Below are 22,394 nucleotides of genomic sequence, written 5' to 3' on the forward strand. Positions count from 1 at the left end.
AAATGTACTTTATTTTGCAAACAAAAGAGGTCTTACATGAATGCAGATAACTTTTGAAGGGACGAAAAAAAAGATGTGAGGTGCAAAAAGAAGGGGGTATGCCAAGGAAGCTTGGTTTAGGACAAAGCTGGACTGAGGCTTCATAAGGAACCAGCAATCGGGCATTCTGATCTTTCCTCCCCTACAAGATTATGGGGTCCAATCCTGGGTTAGTCCCCAGCTCGCCTAGCTCCATAAATATATGGAGCTCCATAAATATATGTTGAAGGAGAAAGTAGGGTGAATTGAAATACGGAACAAAGCATGCTAAGCTTATTCTCATTGCAGACATTCTCAAATAACTGAAGTGCTTTCACCTCCATTATATAACCAACCATTGGTGACTGAACATGGAGACATTGCAGGAATGAGGAGTAACTCTATCAGTGGTTGGATGAATAACTAGCACACTAAAAAGTCACCAACTTCTAATTATTTTAAGTGATCTTGCCTCGACCAACATTTAGCTTAATAACGTCATGTCAATACATTAACAAATTGTTGAAAGGAAGCCACTTTTAGAAAATGTAGAAAATCCAGTAGCACAGGAGAGGTAGATGGGATGCTGCTGGAGTGAAGTGGGGGAATGCCATCCCAGTTCCCAACACTCCCCCATCATGTCTCCCTACCTGTTTACAGACAACTGAAATTCTATGAAGTTTCCCCTAGTTGAAGGTTAAAAAACTAATAATAGAAGATTAAAGTGTTATACACTGGTGGACGGATGTATAATCCACCGACCACAACAGTCTACAGTGTATTGCTACCAGATCCTTTGTGCTGTGAAGGACAGAGGAAGGCTGCAAGGCAGAAAGTGGCAGGGTACAGGAAGGGATCAGATATTAGGTTCTTAGGTGGGGAATGCAGAAGAAAAAGACCTGTATTTTAGAAAACAAGTTTGGCCAGGGCCATCCAATTTGCCTCCATCAGGGTGAAGACAAATAGAAACTGCCTGCCTGGAAAGCGTTAGGCGTTCTCCATTCGGTACCAGAGTACCAGAGCTTAGTGTCACATGACACATTCTGCCCCTGGTGGACCAGATTCCCAAACAGCTGCATTTACTCATCGGAACTAATTTCCTTATATGAAAAGTTTGTTTCCTGATGATCCGTTATCAAGGCTTCAACTGTAATTTCTACTACATTCAAGCTGAATATTTTTCAAAGAAAGACAGGTCATTTTAAAATTATTTTTTATCTGTCTTTATATTTTAACTTTTTAAAAAAGATGATCATTCAAAACACACTTGTTTAAAAAAATTAATACATGAGTTTCTTAAACTCTGTTTTTTTTTTTTCTAATTCAAACACAATCACTACATTATTGTTTCAACTTCAGGAAACATAGAAAATTTCTGCCTACTATCAATTCTTATAATGTCATCTTAGCCTTCACTCTTTACAAAGCTCCACAGAGCTTTCCTCAAACCTTCCTATATTAGATGTACAGGATAACCATGATCATGATGGTAATTAATACTACATTATAATAGAAACAGCCTCTGTACATTATCGATTTATTAAAAGGAACAGTTTTTCTAAAAGTTCACACTTGGCCTTCTCAATGTCCTTTTTTCATTTGCACAGACTTCTCATGACCCTCTTTTTTTCTTCTCTATCAAACAGAACTTGCCTACCCTTGAAACCTTAGAATTTATAAAATTCTATTACATCCACTGCCTTTTCTGAAATGAGATTCCTCTTTTCTCTTCTCCTTCCTCCCAGTTCCCCCACATCCCCCACCCAGGCTATATTCTCTTTTGAGATCAGGTTCCAAATATAATGATTTCATGAAACCGTATTTCAGGCTTTTGTGTCAAAAAGCAAGGTCCTGGGCAATAAGAGAGGGACTAGTGTATGTATAGTGGGTGTTCAAAAATATTGTTTATGATGAAATACTCATTAATTTCATGTTTTTCTTTCTCCTCCATTCTTATTTTAACATACTTATTTGCTTTGTGACTATCAATTATCCATTAAAAGGACATCTGGAATAGGCGTCCCACAAAGCCTACATTTATTATCATAGTATAATGATAAAATAAATGTGCTTGCTGTGTATATGCTGAGTTTAAGCCATGCTTCCCAATATACATTTACATTAATTTATCTTCATAAATGTTAGGAGTTATCACACTGCTAAATTATCATGCGGTAAAGTTTTAAGATTTTACTGAATCAGAAAATTCTCCCAGTGATTGTTTTTCACCACCTCACTTCATACCCTTTCTTTTCAAACTTCTCTTAAGCTCTTGAATATGCTAAATCAAAATGATCAAACCCTCCTATTCAGCTCCCTCCACCTTGTGAACTGAACATTTAACCCTTATTCTTGTTTCCATCCCACAATCGGGGTTTAATGAGTTTCTGCCTCAACACATGGATAAACTTCATTAGCAGCCATGTGTCTCGGCATATTAAAGGCCCTTTAATGTCTTAAAATTGCCCCATTTCAGTTGCTATTGTATAAATTCAAAGAATTCTTATCTATGGCACTAGGAGGTTGAAAGTGGTCGATGAACCCCCTACAGTTCCACACTGAGGTATTTAATTTTATCCTGCTGATATGCCTGACCTTGAATTAGGGCTTCTATTTATATAAATCACTATATTATCACATTGGCATCATTTAAAAAGATGAACAGCATCAATAAACACTCTGTCCAGAAGGAGAAAAGCGACTTGTTATCTCCAAATCTTCCATGCTGCCTCTGACTGCCGATGCAAGACCCTGCTTTCATTTACTGACCCATCACCGCCCTTTAGCACTCCTTCCCGAATGGACCACCCTGGTCTCCTTTGCTGGTCACTCCACGGTACAGTGCCTGACATCTATGGGCACTTAATACCTGTTCGCAGAAAGACTGAGGAACACAAACAGTAAATAAGAAGCAAGACAATCTACTGAGAAGGATGTAAGTCTATAGGTCAGGAGACATGGGTCCAATTTGATTTCTAACAACAGGGAGTTGCACAGCCTGAACTAAGTTACTTTTTTTTGGCGGGGGGGGTCCTCAGTTTCTCCCACATTGTGATAATAGTGACCTTTCTTATTTCATAGGGACAGAGTATTAACATTTGTCATTTTAATGCGTGAACTGAGACTGGCATGTCTCTCCTTAATACTAACGTTAAAAAAAATGAAAATAGTAACGACCATGAAATAGTAGCTTTATCAGTAATAATAATAGGCCTTGAAATGGAAGACCATTTCTTTGTAATTTCCTTGTACTGCTTCTCAGTCACCTGATGAGGCACTATGTTTAAGGACCCTCCTAATATCCACCTATTTAGAGAGGATATTTAGTTTTCATTGTCCATTTGTATTTAAACTATATGTTTTTAATTTCCTCTCAATAACGGGTTACTTTTTAAAAATTCATTTGACTTGTTTCCCCTTCATTAGTAAGCACAGAAGTTAAGAGCACTCCGACTGGAGCAATACTTTTTGGTGCAAATCCTTGCCCGACCATCTGTGACGAGCTGTGTGACACTGGGCAAATTACTTGACTTCTCTGGGTCTCACTTTCCTCATCTATAAAATAAGATGGTACCTATGTCATTGGGTTAGTACAAGGATTAAAACGGTTAATATTTGTAAAACATTTAGAACAATGTCTGGGACATAGCAAGTGCTTTGTATGTATTTGTTGAATAAGTAAAAATAAATTGTATTTCAAACTTTAAATGCCTTTCATTACATGTAGGACATAACACTTCTGTTTGCCTTTTGAATGCTACACTGGTCTTTTTGTTTGTAGTATTTTTAGTCACCTTTTCATCTGAAAATAAACTAGTTCCCTAAATTCTGATGAAACTTAGAGATTATGCCACTTTCTGATTCAGTAAGATAGGCCCCAAAGCAAATGTAAAATGCTAAGCAAATTGCACATTTGTATTACTTTTCCACCTGAAAAGCATCCTGTTACACTGTTCAGTACAAAATCTAGAGAATGCTTATCACCACCCATGGTTTAGGTGACAGGAACTTCAGTCTAGAGAGAGAGTCCTCCAAGCAGCACATAAAGAGAACATGGCATCTTCACATCTCCCTTCACTGCGACCAAGAATCAAAGATCGAATGACTGGCCGTTGTCCTGACTTTTCCAGTATGACTCATGCGTAGTAACATAAATGTGGACGTGCCTTTATATGCATTTTCAAATTTGAAAAGTCTGTTCACTTAGCACAAAGCACCATTTCAATGAAAGGTTTTTATCTCTTCTCAGAAGTAATTAAGAAGAAATGCAGAAAATACTTCTTTCCTTTTTTACATAGAAACTATTAAGATGTTTTAAAATTTGATTTTTGCTAAGAATGAGGATGAAGTTTTTTTTTTTTTTTTTAACATTGGAAGTGAAGGTTACCTTTCATCAAAATATTAAGGATTATTTAGCTGACTCAAGAAGATGAATACAACTATGATCACAATGGTAGAATTTGTGAGAAAGAAAAATATATGAAGACCAGAAAACAGAGTAGGAGAGAAAGGTCTGCAATGGCTTGGCTGCTAAGAACATTTTTACGCTCATGCCAACACTAAGTGCTCTTCCAATGAATAAACCATATGTCCGTTTAAAAAATATTTTTATTGTTTTTGAGACAGCGTCTCGTTCTGTCACCCAGGCTGGAGTGCAGTGGTGCAATCTCGGTTCACTGCAACCTCTGCCTCTGGGGTCAAGCGATTCTTCTGCCTCAGTCTCCTGAGTAGCTGGGACTACAGGCGCCGCCACCATGCCCAATTAATTTCTGTATTTTTAGTAGAGACGGGTGTTGGTCAGGCTGGTCTCGAACTCCTGACCTCAGGTGATCCACCTGCCTCGGCCTCCCAAACTGCTAGGATTATAGGCGCGAGCCACAGTGCTCGGCCCTTATGTCCATTTCTATACGCTTCCTTTCACTAAATCCTGCTACTTCATAATATTCCCTTTGTCCCAGTCCTCGCCTCATCATCCTGCACCTCCAGCTCAGTACCCCCATCTCTAACTTTACTTCCTTGGGCAACCCGTGTTTGTGCCCTAGCTACCAATGTGAACATCTGCTATCTTAAAAAATAATAAATAAAAAATCACCTCATTGCCTAATATCCTCCAGGGCAAAAATTTTGAAGGATTCAGCATCCTCAAAAAACAGCCACAGAAGGAAAAAAATGCATATCTTTTTCAGCTCAGTAAATTCTATCTATATAAAGATTAAATGAATAACACCTTAACAATTATTCAATGCAAGCAAATCCATGTTACCAACATGTATTGTCTTCCTTTATGCATATAAGAGGAAGACACACACATTTTATTTTACTTCGTTTCTTCACTGTTTCTCCTTTGCAATGTATTACCACATAGAAGAGATACAGCATGTATCTGCAACTGTAGAGAATAAAATGCAAATATTTCTTTCTCTGGGATGGTATTCTTATCTACCTTTTTTTCCTGTATCAAAACACCTCCCCAACTGGAAGATAAGAAATATTTTGACTGAATTAAAGTGAGTCCTGTGTTAAAATAGCTTGCCTGAATCCAACCAGAGCCCATTTTAAAAAAAATCTTCATTTCCACATTTGGTCAGCAGCTCTCCCAACTCCAGGCCTTATATCAGCAGCCTCTTTCCAACCTGAATTCCCATCTCCATATACCTTTGCCCTTGAGCTTTTACCAGTCCATTTCCTTTACATGTTTGCACTTAATTTGATTCCATCCTTCATGCTTTCTTCATTATTCTTAGTTCATCTACACCACATAAATTATCACCTTTGTTTTCAGTTCCCCATGTGCTCCAATTCACACCAATTCCAAATAAATACTTCTGATTCTCATCCATTTAATCCAAATTAATTCATATTATCCCCACCCTCCATCCCTATCTCTACCTTCCCTTTTATCTGTTTCTCTTTCTTGTAGCACCTACTTTCCCTTCTATGCATGTCTCTGAGGAAGGTTTTACAGGCAAAATGCTTCCGTGGATGCAAGGCAACTGCTTACTATGTTGTGGGAGGAAAGCCATGATCTTTCTGCCTTATTGCCAACTTCCATGGGCTAATGCTTGCATGTCTGGTTTATCCTCCATAACTTGTGTCCACAGGTGTCATCACCCCACATCCCATTGATAACCACTGGCAGCAAGAGGGAAAAAGCTTCTTGCTGTTTTACGGTATTTAACTTTGGCTAACTGGCTTATTTCTGGCTTACAAAGCTGTTATTTCACTCAATCATCACTAATATCAACAACAATAGTAATAGCTATAATCAACCCCACTACTATCTGTAATGAGTTCTTACTATCTATCAGGTATTTTGTTTTTTTACAAGTATTTTACAGATATCTGCTCATTTAATATTCAAAAAAACTAGGAGGTAGACACAATTGTCTCTATTGTAGAAATGAGGTCATAAATCTAGGAAGCGAAAGTGTGAGGACATTAACCCAAGTCCACCTGATCACAAAGCTCAGCTCTTAACTGCTTTGCAATACTGCTTTTCTAATAATGCTGGTGCCTCCCTGAGTGAATTCCCTATAGGAGTCTTTCCACTTCAGTCCAACGTAAGGCAAGTAGTTGCAGGTGCCAGGTAACATAATGAGCTCCACCTTGGTAATCACTCTGAGTAGACAATGCTCAAAAAAACAAAGCACCAAATAATGCATCAACCCTAACAGTCACCCTCCTGACATCTCTGTTGGAAAGAGGGGATAAGAAAGAAGAAGAAAACGCTCTGGACTCCCTAAAAAGAATCTCTGCTTTCCCAGAGCTGTCCAGCCTCCATGCTAAGCAGGATGTGCCCTTAGTGCCAATAATTCAGAAAGTGTCCATAATCATGAACTCCACAGCCCCAAGACAACACAACATTCTTGCCCTTTTCTGCCTTCTCTGGTTTCCTGGAGGGGCCAGGAGATGAGTCATGCACTTCAGCCTGGGAGCACTGCAATGTCTTTCCAATGTCTTGCCATTACTTTACTCATTGACTTTAGAAACAAATATCAATAAAAACTACCTTCAGGACAATATCAAAGAAGCAAAAACCGACAATAGCATGAAGCATTAGCCTTGGCGTATGTGGAGTGGTGAACTGGAACACAAATTCTGATGAGAAACCATGAGTGGGTCTCCACCTGAGCCACGGGATATAATCATTATGTTAGGAGACTGTCCCATGAACCAAGCAAGAGCCACACAGGAAATTAAGTTCAGAAGTAGAGCAGTACAGGCCCAAGTCCTGGTGTGCAAGGAAGTAATGTCAGTCTTCATTCTCCCATGGGAATAACTCTGAGGTTCAAAACAGTGATTTCCTCTGTCACACATTACGTATTCGAACTTCAGAAAGTTCTTCTCTACCACACAAAAACAGTTCATAGACCTCCAGAACATTAGAATTGAAAGGGGCCTTAAGAGTCAGATTGTTCAACAGATGTGGACAATGCGCTCTGGTGAGGTAAAGGAATAGGCTCAAGGTCACAGAGCTAGATAGTGGCAGAGTTAGAACTAAAGCCCAGGTTGTTCTGATTTTCCAGTCAACAATCTCTCCCCTGCACACTTCTTTGGTGGCACAGCCCAGAAGGCCCCCCAGAGCACCAAACACTTTCCCTAGCTCATATGCCATCACTGATTTCTCTCCAAGAATGCTTTTCTACTTCCACTTACACCTTTGGGGATTTTCCCTATTCAGCTCGTGGAACGCAAACAGTATGCAAAAACCACACAGGTAGCACACTGATGGAGAGTCACTTAAAAGCCACCAATCACAGTAACTGCTGCTAGCATCCTCGTAGCTCAGGAAGAGACACCACCCCTAAGCTCCAATCTCAAAGCAGAGAACAAAGACCAGTTCCAAGAAAAATACAAGTCTCACTCTTTTCTGTGTAAACCCCACTTTTCCAAATTATCCCATTGCTCAAAAGATCAACATGATTGGAACTTAGGGGTGGTGTCTCTTCCTGGGCTACTAGGATGCCCTGAGTAAAATACACAATCCCCATCCCTCCCCTACCCGCGCTTACCACACACATAGCAATGTAATCACTTTAGCAACTTCTCAGTAACAAGCTCATTAAAAAGCAATTCTGCCATCTCTCCATAAAGCACGCGCCAGAGAACAATGCAAAAGAGGAGATGCCAATTAATTATAGAATGATCACATCTAATGAACTCTGAAACCCTCCTGCTGTTGGTGACTTTGATGAAAAATCAGGATGCTGGGAAGAGAGTGAATAGGGACACCCTGGCTACCTTGTTTAACTGCGAATGCTTTTAAATGCATCCTCAGACCCCAGTGTTGATCAAAACTGTGGAGCTACACTCGCAAAACAATGCAAAGTGTCAGGAAAGCGACAAGTGTCTGTGTCACAAACAGCTACGAGTCACTGCCAGGGCCCCCTTCAGCCATCCTCAGAACTGTGTGATTCTATGCTGTGGTTGGCACTGTAGGGACAAACCCACGTCCTGTGCTTGGGACATCTTGAGATCTTAAGGTAACAAGTGAGTCATTCTTTGTCCCTACCTGGGCCCTCCCGCCTGTCTATCACCTCCTCATCAGCAGGGATGCCACTCCTCAGAACAAAGAGGAGCCCTCCCACATGAGGAGGCTACAGGAGGGGAAAGGAGAAGAAATCACGTGCGGCCAACTTGTACCACTACCTGTGTGAGTCCTCTGGTGGGCCTTTAAGTGGGAGCTTTTTGTATAAACTTTCCGGCACCCGTTAAACTGACAGCGGTGAACCCTCTTCTTGTTTTCGGGACATGCTTCAGCCCCTAGCCCTCCTTGGTCACTGTCGCTCTGTCCACTCTTAACGGCCCCGGCAGCCGTCACGGCTGCTGCAGCTGTTGCGACCCCTCCCACCTTTACAGAGCTGAGAGCAGCCTTCTTGGCCACCAGTTTCAACGTCACCGTGCCGTCCACGGCAGAGAGAGTTTGTGAGGTTTTGACCAGATGGCGGCTGAGCTCAGGGGACGATGGGGGCGTTAATGAGGTCACTGCGTTGAGCTGGGCCTGGTTGACGGCTGTGTAGCCGTCTAGAGAAGAGCTGGCCGGCTGGAGGCTGAGGCAGGTCTCAGATAGCAACTTGTCCCGAGAGAGCAAGATGTCCACTGCTGAGCTCTTCTCACAGATGGCCGCTTCCACGGGGAGCAGCAGGGGGTCTAAGCGACGGAAGCTTTCCTCAATGCACGGGGGAGGGGAAGCGTGGAGGAAACAGTCCAAGTCCTCACCAAAGGTCTCTGAGATCCTCCTGGGCTCCGTCTGTAGGTAGCGTTCCAATTCAAGGCATGTCTGCGAGAGGAAGAACGAGGGAGAGAAACAACCATCAGAGGCACAGAACACCATGAGGCCACACGTTGACAGGCAGAGGGGAAGGTGCAGAGAGATTGGTTTCATGGCTTATATCAGAAACACTTTAGTAGAAGGTCTGACCTTGTTATTTATTCTCTGAATACCTCTGAAGGGTTCATAAGGGTCACATCACATGATTTAAATTACTCTAGCTGAAGGAGAACAAGAGCCTCAGAAGGACTATCTCATACCTTCGAGATTCCAGAGAACATCAAATGATGATCTCTTGCCCCTCAATCCAATTCAGAAGGTAAGACGCTCCAATTCCCCCTCTAGAAATTCTCATGCAAGCAAGAAGCAAATAGAAACAGGTAAGGTTTTCATACTAAGATAAGACTTCCCAGAGTCCAACTTCATTATTCAAAATAGACTTGAGCACATCGCACAAGTCAGTCAGTTTTCCCACTTGCTCTGAAGAACAAGCCATGTTCACTCAAACTAAGAGGTGACCTCAGTAACAATCAATCAACAGCAAGCCCTGCCTTGGGGATGGATTCCATAACCAGCAGGAAAGAATATTGTTCTAAAGAATGTCTACCATAAAACTTTTGAGGCACAAGACAAAACCCTTGTTGTTTATAGCAAGTCATTTCAAATACAATGCTATATACTTTGTGGCAAGGGGCATAAATCCCATTTCAATGGTTTAGTGTCTCTGACTACATGATAAAAATACATTCAAACATAGCTATTCAGACCACTTAAAGATAGGACCCAATATATTTCAACATAAAATTTTCACCTGGTAAAGAAACAGGGGAGAAGAACCAAAAAGTTTAGTTTCAACAAATCTTCATCCATGGCACTCATAAGTTTTTGTAAGATGGGGGAGTGCTTTTATGGCAAAAGTAGATATTTAAGAAGTTTGTATTCTAATGCCCTCCTCACTCAAAAATCCTAAAATTCCAGAATCTTGTATAAAACTATGTTGCTAACTTGTACTATCAGCTCAATTTGCTCTATCTTCTGGATTCAACAAAGAACCACTGATGGCAAATTTAAAATGTGACTAGCTCCAAATTTACTGCCCCCGTAAAGCTCCTATGTTTTCAACCAATGTTCTGATTCTAGGCGTTTATTATATTAAGAATATATTTTAATGATATACCTAGTAGTGTTGTATCTGTCAAGGATTTTATTTTGGTGACATTTCAAAAGACTGGTTTTTAATCACACTTCTGGTAAAACTCTGCATTACTGAATAAGAAAATCAGATTTTTAACTGTGAATCAGCTTTGGGTCTCACTGTTGATTTTCAATGGTAAGAACTAATGAATGGTTTCAATCTTCATTCAACACTCATGTCACAAGTGTTCATTCAACTACTGTGCTCACAGCAAGGTACAAGGCTTTGTATGTGGTAGAGGGAGAAGATACAGCAGTAGATCCATGTGATGCAGGTATAGAATGAAAAACCACAAGCTAAAAATTACATAAATTCACATAAAAATATGATACCAAAAATAGTATAAAATGTGTTAAGTTCTTAGGGGCTGAGTGGACACCGAATTCTATACTCTATAGTAATGTAGTATGAATCAAGGAAAGCTTAGTGGAAAAGTAAGTTTTGATTCTGTTTTATTTATTGGTTAAATAATAGCTCTGACTCAGTAGCTTCCCACCACTCTATGTTCGAAACCAATATGATGACCTTCTCAGGTCTAGAAATATGAATTATCCTCACTTGCTTCTTTTCTGAACTCCACTTTTCAAAAGTTTCCCCTTCTGTATTCCATCTCATTGCTAGAAATTATCACTTACATTTCTCCAATATTGAAGCCCTCAGTCTTCGCTCCATTCAGTTCATTTCTGAATTATAAGATTCTACTCCTGAAATCTCCCTTAAATTTCTTCTTCCCTTTCTGAATTATCACCTACCAAGCACAGTGCCTGGCACCTAACAGGTACATAATGTCTGTCAAAGACAAAGCCCACCTTATACTATTACTTTGATCATTCTACCTCTTCTACTCTTCAAAAGCCATCTTTGAAACCCTACCCTGTACCATGCTGAGGGGGAAATCTTAGAAATGACACTAATACGTATCTCTGGGAATACAACTGCAATGCTTCTTGAGCTTTGCCCAAACAGCAGTACCAGATCTTTGAGACACAGATATGTTTTAGGTAAAAATCAGGATGCCTGGGCAACATAGCAAGACCCTGTCTCCACAAAAACTAGAAGAAAAGTAGCCGGGCACAGTGGCTTGTGCCTATTGTCCCAGCTACTCAGATGGCTGAGGTGGGAGAATCACTTACGCCTAGGAGTTCAAGGTTGCAGTGAGCTATGGTCGTACCACTGCACTCCAGCCCTTTGGGCAAGACAGCAAGACTCTGTTTCTACAAAAAAAAACAAAAACAAACAAAAAAAAACCCGCTGACTCATGGGGTATCAGATGTCCTTGAGGTAGTTCCCTGCCTCCTCTACAATGACTTTTACATACTCAATCATCAGTGCCTGTGCATAGAGTTTTTGTATCCACTTCTTTACATACTATCCAGCTCAAAGATGGAAAAGTCACTAAGAAATTGTAACTATTAGAAGGTTCAGATCTCTTCATATTCAGAGTTCTGTGGGGCTGAGATATTCTAAATACATTTACACACTCTTCTGGGCGGATTAAGTAACTTATCCAGTATGCCCTGGTGTGAATTGCAGGAGCACATGAGTCATATTCATGATGTAAAGATGGAGAGACACCTGATCACTAAACTGTGGAAAAATCTGGACCACTTCAGAGTGGCTATAAGTTGCAATCCTAATACAGGGCATTCTTATTCCTTCTGAAAATTGAAGAAGTGTAAGTACCCATTAGGATGTACAGGACGGCCCTGTCAAATCATTATGAAATGATTGCTGTCTTAGGAAATACACTTATATCTGCTGGAGATGAAGTTTAGGTAGAGGGGAAGATTTTGTCAATTGGAAACCAGGGTGAGGTGGTTAAAGACTTTTCTCATCACGAGTAATGGAGATTAAAATGTTAAGGACAAGGAGGATTCTATTATTAGATTATTTCCAAGTCAATGAGAACATTTATTTCCAACATTGTTTGTAAATGATTATGAGAACTCTCATAAGAAATGTCCATGATAGGCTGGGCACAGTGGCTCATGCCTGTAATCCTAACACTTTAGGAGGTCGAGGTAAATGGATCAATTGAGGTCAGGAGTTTGAAACCAGCCTGGCCAATATGATGAAACCCCATCTCTACTAAATATACAAAAAATTAGCCAGGTGGGGTGGCGTGCACCTGTAATCCCAGCTACTCGGGAGACTGAGGCATAAGAATCACTTGAACCTGTGAGATGGAGGTTGCAGTGAGCCAAGATTGCACCACTGTACTCCAGCCTGGGCAACAGAGCAAGATTCTATGACTAAAAAAAAAAAAAAAGCCCATGATGTTTAATGGGAATTGAGGTATTAGTATTTCCTCATGGATTTTAATATACACACACATACATATATAGAGAAATAAATGTGTGTATGTATGTGAGAGTATACATACATATATTTCCTAACTCCATCCGCTGAAAGAGGCTACAGGCAAAGATCAACCCCAGTAGCAATGAGCACACTTAGCCCAGGGATCTTGGTTTCTAAATATTATTATCTAATAAAGGGAACCAGGACTCCCTAGATAAATAGTCGTCTGAAGGGCTGGAACAATGAAAATAAAAGTTGAGCCTAGAATATCATTGTGGTACCAAAATATGAGGATGCGCTCATAAAGTGATGAAGTCATGTCAGAAAGACTCAGAAGCCAACTTAAAGGAGTTCTCAATGGCCAAATGAATAATATTAGGTTATAATTCATAAAATAAATATCCCTGAATCCATACTGATATAAATAAATAACTGAAAATAAATAAATAAATAATAACTGAATAAATTAAAAGACGGAAGGAAAGGGTCAGTTCCTCATTACAGTAAAATTGTGATTCAAAAACACAGAAGGAATGATGGAAATAGAAAATCACCATTAGGCAAACAGCAAAATAATAATGACTACAAGTAAGAATTATTACCAATGGATGCTAAAACCAGTAGACAGATGTATGATGAGAAACAAGGTATCTGCCTTGTCTCAAAGAATCCACCCAACAAAATATTTATTAATTACAAAGATAAAAATAATAACTTTACAGTGGAGAAACCTGCAAGAAACCACCTTAGCCATATGATCAAAGTTAGCAGCACAAGGACAAGTAATACTGATCACATGTACCTCTGATATGATATGCTGACAAGGGTACAATATTATTCTATGATATTCCTGTCAAAATGGATAACCTCAATCTAATCACAAGAAAACAGACAAATTTAAATTGAGGACTATTCTACAAAGGAAATAGCCAGTTATTCTTTAAGTGTTGGGTCACAAAGAACAAAGAAAGACTGAGAAGCTGTCACAGACTGGAGGAGAATGAGGAGATATGGCAACTAAATGCAATGGACCCTGGTCTGGATCCTGACCCAGTAAAAAGGACTGGTGAAAAAAATAATGTAATTCAACGGAAGTGTATGGATTAGTTAATGGTATTATATCAATGATAACTTCCTGGTTCTTATAATTGAACTATGGCTGCATAACATTAGGGGAAGCTGGACAAACCATATTTGGTAACTCTATGTACTATTTCTGCAACATTTCTGTAAGTCTAAACTAACTTCAAAAAACACACAGAGAGAGACGAAGACCATGAGCAGGCTAAAAGTGTCCCTAAACTGTAAATCTGGATATAGAGTTCAAATGTTTTTCCACCAGAACCAGAGATTTACTCTGTTTGAATGATACTCGTGCCAGCAAACTCCAAATCTGCGTCAGCAGATGTCAGTTTAATGACATAAATTACTCCTGTCTGGCACTCACCTTGGAGGTACAAGGCTTCCCTCAGCCTGACCTAACCATACAACTTAAGGCTTGAGCTACTGGATCAACCCCCAACCCCTAAAAAATTCATTACAGTCAGCAATGGGAAGAAAATGTTCCCGAGTGCAAAGTGATTTTCCTCTATATTGATGAGTCACAGATGAGCTTTGTGAAGACTCTCTTGATATCTCAACTTTGAAATGCATGGCTTCGCCTAGCTTCCTAATAAATATCACCTGAAATTCATATTGAACTGATCATCTTTAAACCTTTTTAAATACTCTCTTCATGCTTTTCATAGCCTTCTTACTTGTTGCAACACACTTATTAAAAGTAATAATCCAAGACCTAGTTAAAAAATAATAGACTTTAAACCTATTACTGCCTACTACATCTATAATTTTCCTACGAGGACCTGACTTTTCCTCTCCATTTGTTTAGTCAATCATTTGTTTGTATCAGTATGAATTCATTTTTATTTTATTCTATGGATTGTAATCCACTATCATCATTATTCATTTTTGTTGCTCAGAGGCAAAAGTTTCCAGAGACAGAAGTTGAAAGAAAACAGAATAACTCAAGTTTTGTGGTACATATTAAGTTTATCAAAATCTCTCTGCTGCTGCTGGCAAGAGGTAGTTACTTTCACAGCCTTGAGAACAATATAAGACACTTGGTCACATATGGGCATGATGCCAAGGTTACCAAATGGCTTCTGTTCAACCTGTCTTTATCTCATCATCAATTATGTGAAACCTGCCAGTCAGGATTGCAAACATCTCCTATCACTTTGACTATTTCCCCTAAAACCCTTACTTAAAGGGTTTCCTTCACCTGTTTTTCTTGTCCTTACTTTCCCATGCCTATATGCTTGAAACAATCTTCCTTTCACCTTCCCTCCCACTCATCGTTCTTTCATTCAAAGTTCAACATAAAGTCTACCCCCTTCAGGGAGCCCAGTCTAGGAAAAAATGGAGTCAAGAAAATTCGCTGACCGTCAAGTGTTGAAAGACACCCCTCTTCAACCCTGGACAATTAAACAGTATTTCCAAAATGAATCTTAGAGTCCACAGATTGGTGGGATGTCTGGTTTATTAAGATCATGGTTTTAAGAGCAATGATATTTCTTACATCATATGTTCCTAAACAGTAAAGTTAAGTGGTTAGAGCTAAACCTCTACCTCTGTTTTCTCACATGGCAGATATGTCTAAGTGTTTGAAGTGATGGAGAGTTGTAAGAGTTAGAACTTTCTGAAAAAAGGAGCTAGCATCGTCTCACAACTCCCATCCATTGCAACCACTATAACTACAACCATGTTTAGTTGGGGCAGACTGTAGTCCAGGCTCTTCACTGCCATCACTTTTCAAACAAATTATCTGGAATGTAAAAGGTTCTAGTTTTTATTTGTGTCTTTTAATTTGAACATAAGACAAAACCATTGGTATAATATTTTTGCTACCACCCAATAACTGTGCCTCTTTGGGTAATTATTGGGAGTCTCTGGATCCATGTATATTCAAGTTAGTAAGTAAAACAAATTTAAAGAAACAAAGAAATTGCAATTTTCTAATGACTTTTTCTGGTACACAGTCAATGAAATAAAAGGCCACCAACTACAGTCAATGTTTCTAATCAATTTTCAGTCATTTGTGGTCCTTTAGCCAGCTGCCCTTAATCTCAATCATTCCACCTATCTCGCCTAAAAGGGCCAAGAGTTAAAAGTACAAAGAGATTAAACAAATTGGGGAGATAATGCAGATACAAAAGCATGGGAAACTGCAGCTTTCCACCATGTGGAAACTTGCAAAGTCATGCTCCCTCTGAGATCAGATCTGGACCTGAATGATGATGATGATGGTGGTGGTGAGGAGGATGATGCTTCTGGTGAGGAAGGGATGGACTTTGGTTCCCAGAAAGAATGTTCACCCAAGTAATCGCACAAGCAGGTAAACTACACTTGGCTGCCCACGGGAGCCCCTTTCTGACATTTATTGTGTGGTTTTCGTCATGTGGTATTAACCATGGTGTCACGGTCCCCAAAGAGTTTGAAGTAAAGAAAGAAACAAACCCCTTGCCTTTCTCCTGGGAGGGTCCCAAAGTTCAATTCGTGTTTTTGTGCTTTGAAATCTTCAAACATCCCAGAATGGAAATTCAGAGTGACACAAAACAAGCTACTTACTGTTAGGAGGGAAATGTGGGCTTCTTTCTTCAAGCCACCTTTAAAATACTCATTCTTTTCCAACTTATTAGATGTGTTTACTACATATCACTTTTTAGCAAAAAAGACAGAATCTCTGACTCCGGAAACCAACCTGAAAATCTGGATTGCAAAGACTGATATTGATGGGAACTTTGTGACGCTCTTTCTCTTCAAAGAATGATATGATGTAATGATTCCGACACATTTCTAGGCTTTCAAAATTAAGTCAGAATTGAAAGACAGGAAAGGATGTGGGAAGCATGGCCAGGGAGATCTGGTCCATTTTTGTCAGGAGTTGGAGGAGGAGGAGAAAGATGTACTATGCTTAATAAACTCAGGAAGTCCATCAGAGAATCTCAGATTCCAAGCACCTGAACTTTGTTGCCTACCTTTCTGGGTTTCAACATTGTAAATAGGCTTGAGGAAGAAGGCGGTGACACTGAATCTACCTCATGGCAGAAAGGATAAATAAACCAGTGCAAGAATCCACCTTGTGAGACCTAGAAAGTGGTTCCTAACAAGATATTAAGCACATGTTCACTTTTTCTTGACTTTCATGACCAGGAAATATTAGGAGAGAATGAATTTTGTCTAGAAAATGTGGATAATCAAGTAGACAGTATGAGTGAAAATCTTACTGAATTTTTTTAGCTATTAGCTTAAAAGAAAACCCACATCAATAGCACACCCCAAAAGTACAATAGTGTTACACATTACTGTCAGGATTGCTGAACTTCATGAAATAACCAGGGGACTACGACAAATGCTAAGACTGCATTGCTTTTGACTTTCTCACATTGACTGGTTGCTGGAGCTGAAACCAAGTTATATATTTCCCTCTGGTAATTTGTAAATTTTGAGAGACAATGCTGTGAAAACTAATTTAATTCTAAACAAACATGAAAGTTGAAAAATTTCTATCAAAACCCCTTCTGTGTTTCTCTTCTCCTATTTTCAACAAAGAAAATATTTGTTTGTATATGTTTCCTTGGGGAGGTGGGTGGTGAAGGGGAGAAAGGAGACAAGATTAAAGGCCTGGGGAGAGGGTGATGTCTTTGAAATTACTTTCCCCAGGCACATGATGCAAGGCAGCCTCAAATACCCCTTTCATCTTCCAAGGATTCCTTAGTTGCAGTGCATAAAAGAAATTCCCAAAACAACTCAAATCTAAATTAACTGTCAAAGTGAGCTTTAAAGTCACATAACCTGGGCAGAGCTGGTAGCTGTGGCCCAGGCCTCACACCCTTTGAAGGAAGGCACTGGGTTCCCCTACACTTCCAACAACTTGGAAATGCACTTTCCTCATTCATAATGTCTGTGATCCTCAAAATTCAATGCAACCACTAGGGACATGATGGCCCATGCACAGAGAGGCTTCTCTAACTTGGTTTCGAGTTGTTTTTCCAGATGTTACTCTGCAGAACACACTGACTGGGAATCTATTGGCCTGGCCTCTACCCACAGTTGCAGGGAGCCCTTTAGAAGAGTTGCTCACTATTACTTGGCCACTGGACTATACCTAAATTCCAGCTTCTGAGTAGTAAAGAGACAACACTGCTCATGCAGAGCTGGGGCCTAGAAGATGCTCCTGTATGCTATCCCCTCATCTCCTGTGCCCTCATCTCCCAACCAGGCCCCTATTCAGGTTGGCACACACTGGTGGAAATCCCATTTGTCACATATAGATTGAAAGCAAGTTGCATTAGATGGCCCTGCTTGGGTCATTACACTTCCACGGACAAAATGAAATTCACACCTCAAAGAGTCAATAAAAAATAATCCTACCCATACTACTGGTAAATGCAAAGGGCTAGATCTGGACTGAAAGTGAGATTTAAGAATGAGAAAATGCAGGAGAGACACTCCAATGGGAAAAACCCATCACAGCCCATGACAATGGCAACTAGTCGGTCCCTGCTCTGAAAGGAGAGGACTCTAACCAGTTCATCAAGAGCCCAAGGACTTGGGAGGAGGCCTCTTTTCAAAGGAGTGATGGCTTCCCAAGAACAACAATGGCCCTGTCGCTTTTTCAGCTTCCCATTAATTTTCCATAAAGAGCAGTTTTCTTGACGAGCGCTTGTGTCAGGCAGGGCCTGATGCTTCAGAAACCTGTAATTATTCTTGGCTCCCCACCCCCTACAGCCTCTGCACCTGTGTCAGTTCAAGGCACCAGCTGGCCATGTCTTGCCTCCTGCCTCTTAAGAGGGGGAGGGGGGGAGCCATCATTGAAAACCCAAACTCACATTACTCGCCTCTTCTTCCAAAATGCAACAACAAAACAAAAATTTTAAACTCACCAATCTCATTCCTTCCCCCAATGTATCTTGCCAAAGGAAACAAATAAACATTAATTGGCTAGAGAGCCCTCATTCAAACCAAAATTACTGAAAAACACAGTAACAGGGAAAGGTCTGACAAGGGATTATTAATCCTGTTTTACAGCCCGCTCTTATGCACCCCCACCCGCTCCTGTTAACTTTGCACACACACTCACACACTCTCCTCAAACTCCCTGGGCCCCTTTACACTCAGAGGCCAAGATGGGAACATGCCGAACCAGTTACATCATCTCCCCTTCCTCTCCCAAATCACTTGCACAGGCTGACTCAGGCTACTGGGATTTTTTTTTTTTTTTTTTTTTTTTTAAAGCAAACTCATTTTGTTGGCTCCCTCCTGGAACATAGTTATCTCCTTTTCAGTTGGGTTAATTAATATACCCTTCCCCTACCCCCATAAAAACACACAGACACATACGATTACTTCTTGTACTCCAAAGCACAGCTGCACACGTGTACAATGTTCTGTCTCTCCCTCGCAGCTTGAATTTCCCAAGAAAAACAGGTTCAAAGCCCACTGGGGCCTCAGTGGCAGATGCAATTTAGTGACTGGGAATCATAGAGGATGCTTTCAAAATGGAGAGCTTTAAGGAACTTCCACTGTGGAATGTTAAAGACAAGGTGGGGGCACTAGGAGGAATGTATGTTCTACTCAGAATGCATAAAATGGCAGCCAAAAACATAATGAAGTCAAGCCCTAAGCTGTTTTTCCTGACATGGATGGTTGTTGTACTTTTACTTGAGATACTTGGGCTTGATTTCCCACAATGTTTAAGGTGGCTGTGTGGGTGTGCCAAGTGCTGCTCACCCCAGTTAAAGAAACAGACTGGCCATTCGCACACTGAGAGGCAGAAGAACAGGAGCCCAAGCATTGGCCCTGGAGCCAGACTGCCTGGGGCCAGTATCAGGTTACACTACGTACTAGTTCAATCCCCCGGGAGAAGTTAATTAACCACTCTGTGCCTCAGTGTCCTCACCTGTAAAGTGGGGTAATAGTACCTACAACGCAGGAGCATTGTAGTTCAATCAATTGATATACGCCAAGTACTTGGAAGGGCCTGGCATGCACACTCTGTATGTTGTAGCTATTCAATAACTAGTGTTATTTTTCATTACACTTCCAAAGATATAAAGAAACCTATTGAGGGCATGGAGATGGAAAATAAAAAATACCAAATAAGTATCCAGGTGAAGTAAACCTGCTGGATATAAAAGTGTAAGTAAGCAGGGGACTCTGAGTTGGGAAGATCAACCCTGACTAGCTGGGTGACTTTAACTTCAATGGGCTGTTTTCTCATCTACCAGCTGAACTTCTAGGGGGCCGCTAATCTGGAATTCTATGATGAAGTGAAACAGTAATAGGAGAGTGAAGACTGAACAGTGAGAAAGGCTCATTCAGCACAAGTTCAGAGGAACTGATACATAGCTCTGCTGTCACTGGGTGGTTAAAAAAAGAAAAAAAAAGAGTTTGGAGAACCTGGAAGAAAGTGAAGAACCTGGAAGAAACCTCCTCTGACAGGGACCTCATGGCCTTTAATAAAAGCCCTAAGACATTCAATAATCCATGTTTACAGGATGCTATGAAGGTTTAATTTCCTGCTTCACCATGGATATAAGCCTCACAGCATCTAAAATGTAAACTTCACGAGAATGTGACTCCTCAAAGATACCAGACCTGTGCCTAACTTGCAGCCGGCTTCAAGCATTTATCAAATGAATGAATGAATGAATGAGTAATTGAATCAACTCTCAAACAAACAATCGAAGTGAAAGTCAACAGTGATCACAATCCTAGGTAGGAAGAGATTCAAGAGTATCACAAAAGCCAGAAATTCTTCCTTCTTCACCAAAGGAACATCAGAAGCAGTGTGTATGAGTTTATTACCAACATTTCTGGTAGCACACGTCAGTATTTTCAGATTTAACTATAGGTGTTATTTACTTGTCTCTAATGTTTTTCATTTGAAAAAAAAAATGTAAATGCTTACTGTCTGGGACAGATCTGGATTTCTAAACGGAGAGGCCAATTTACGTTCACAGGGTAGCCCTGAAAGTATGCACCTGTGTGGGAAGTAAAAGTTGTCTCCTTGCCCTGGAGAATGCCCTCTCCCTCTGCCACTTCCTCTTTTCTCCTCTGGCCTCCAGAAACCACCAGGAAGAGAAGCAATTAAGACGAGTGAAAAACTGTCATGTTTTATTGGTGAAAAGAACTCTGGCCTGGGAATCAGGTTCAGTGCCTCCCTTTTGCACACCACCCCTCCCCTTTCCAGCAAACTACTGAATCTGAGTATTCACTTCCTTCCCTGAAAAATGGATGAACCACACTCTCAAAGACTCCTTCTGGCTCAAACTTCTTGCTGATAATCCTTCAGTGGCCTATTGTCACTCTCAGTTCCTTACCACGGCAAACCAGATCCTACATGATCTGACCTTACTCTCCTCTAATCCTCCCCTTCTCCCCTTCAGACACGACACTTCTCGCGCAAATGCCCCCAGTTCATCCCTCTCTCAGAGCCCTAGTAACTCCGTCCACATCCGAGAACGCAGACTCCTCAGGTCACTGCACACCTGTTTCCTTTTAATCGATTATGTCTTAGCTTCATTGTCACCTACTCAGAGAATTCTTCTTTGACCTGCCTAGAGAAACTAGCCCAAACAGCCCATTCATTCTTCATCATACTACCTCATTTTATTTGCTTTTTAGTACTTACCAAGTCCTGGAAAGGTCTAAATTATTTGCTTGCATGTTTATCATTTATCTTTCCCTACTAGCATGGACGTTTCAGGAGAACAGGGATTTAGTCTACGTACCAGTGAATCCCCAGCACCTAGCACAGGGCCTGGAAAAGACATCCAAAACATACTCGTTGAATCAATCAATGAACCAATGAAGCCACTAATCAATCCCGGAATTCCAGGGAACATGTGAGCTGATGTCTCCAGCCAGAAAAGCTATCCTAAAATGCTCACCTTATTAGGTCAAAAGGTTCCCTCATCATTTCTCCTCAGTTTGAGTTTTTGCACTAAGAAGGCACTTGCTGATACAAACTCATCAGACAGAAGCCAAACGGAGCCTGTTTTCAGGGTGGAGAGGTCAGTTATGGGTGCTTGTGGCTGCCCATTTCAAATAGACACAAAGAGGGCTTTTCTCCTCAGCAGTCCATATTGCATCATGCATTCACTAACATGAACAAAACCCACCCCTCCCCTCTCCTCACCTGCAAGATGACTCCTTATTAACTGGTATCCTGGGGGAACAGATCAAAGAGAGAGGCTCAACCCACTTTATTCCCATTTCTATCACCTAACAGGATCTCCCTAAGAAAGGCAACTCCAGCCACTGGTCTCCGAAGCACTTGAGGGTCACAGAAATTCGTTCCCTGACATTAGCAGCCCCACTTCTATCAGTCCTTACATGAAAGGCCCTTAAATGAAGAGGTCCATCCAAACCCAGCAGTTGGCAAGGATTTATGTTTTCTGTAAGCCCCACATGCCACTTACACAGGTGAGGTCCTTCAAAATTCCTATGTGGGCCCGTCCTGGTGTCTTTGCCACAAGTTCCTAAACACAGAAGCTTTTCCTTCCCTTCCACGCCCTTTAAGAATTTGACATGGAAAGGTATCTT

The 22,394-nt window shown here is 40.7% G+C and overlaps 1 protein-coding gene across 2 annotated transcripts in view; it reads right to left on the minus strand.

Moving 5' to 3' along the window:
- KLF7 (Kruppel like factor 7) overlaps positions 1 to 22,394 on the minus strand; it is a 93,152-nt gene that overhangs the window by 41,655 nt on the left and 29,103 nt on the right. Inside the window, exon 3 of one of the 2 annotated variants that reach the window (XM_023219600.2) lies at positions 8,668 to 9,298. In XM_023219600.2, the coding sequence (XP_023075368.1) occupies positions 8,668 to 9,298 (631 nt within the window). Of the gene's footprint in view, positions 1 to 8,664; positions 9,299 to 22,394 lie in introns of both variants that reach the window. The other variant, XM_023219592.2, reaches the window with a different exon arrangement.

The sequence above is a fragment of the Piliocolobus tephrosceles genome, chromosome 11, assembly GCF_002776525.5.
Source record: "Piliocolobus tephrosceles isolate RC106 chromosome 11, ASM277652v3, whole genome shotgun sequence".
NCBI classification, from domain to species: domain Eukaryota; kingdom Metazoa; phylum Chordata; class Mammalia; order Primates; family Cercopithecidae; genus Piliocolobus; species Piliocolobus tephrosceles.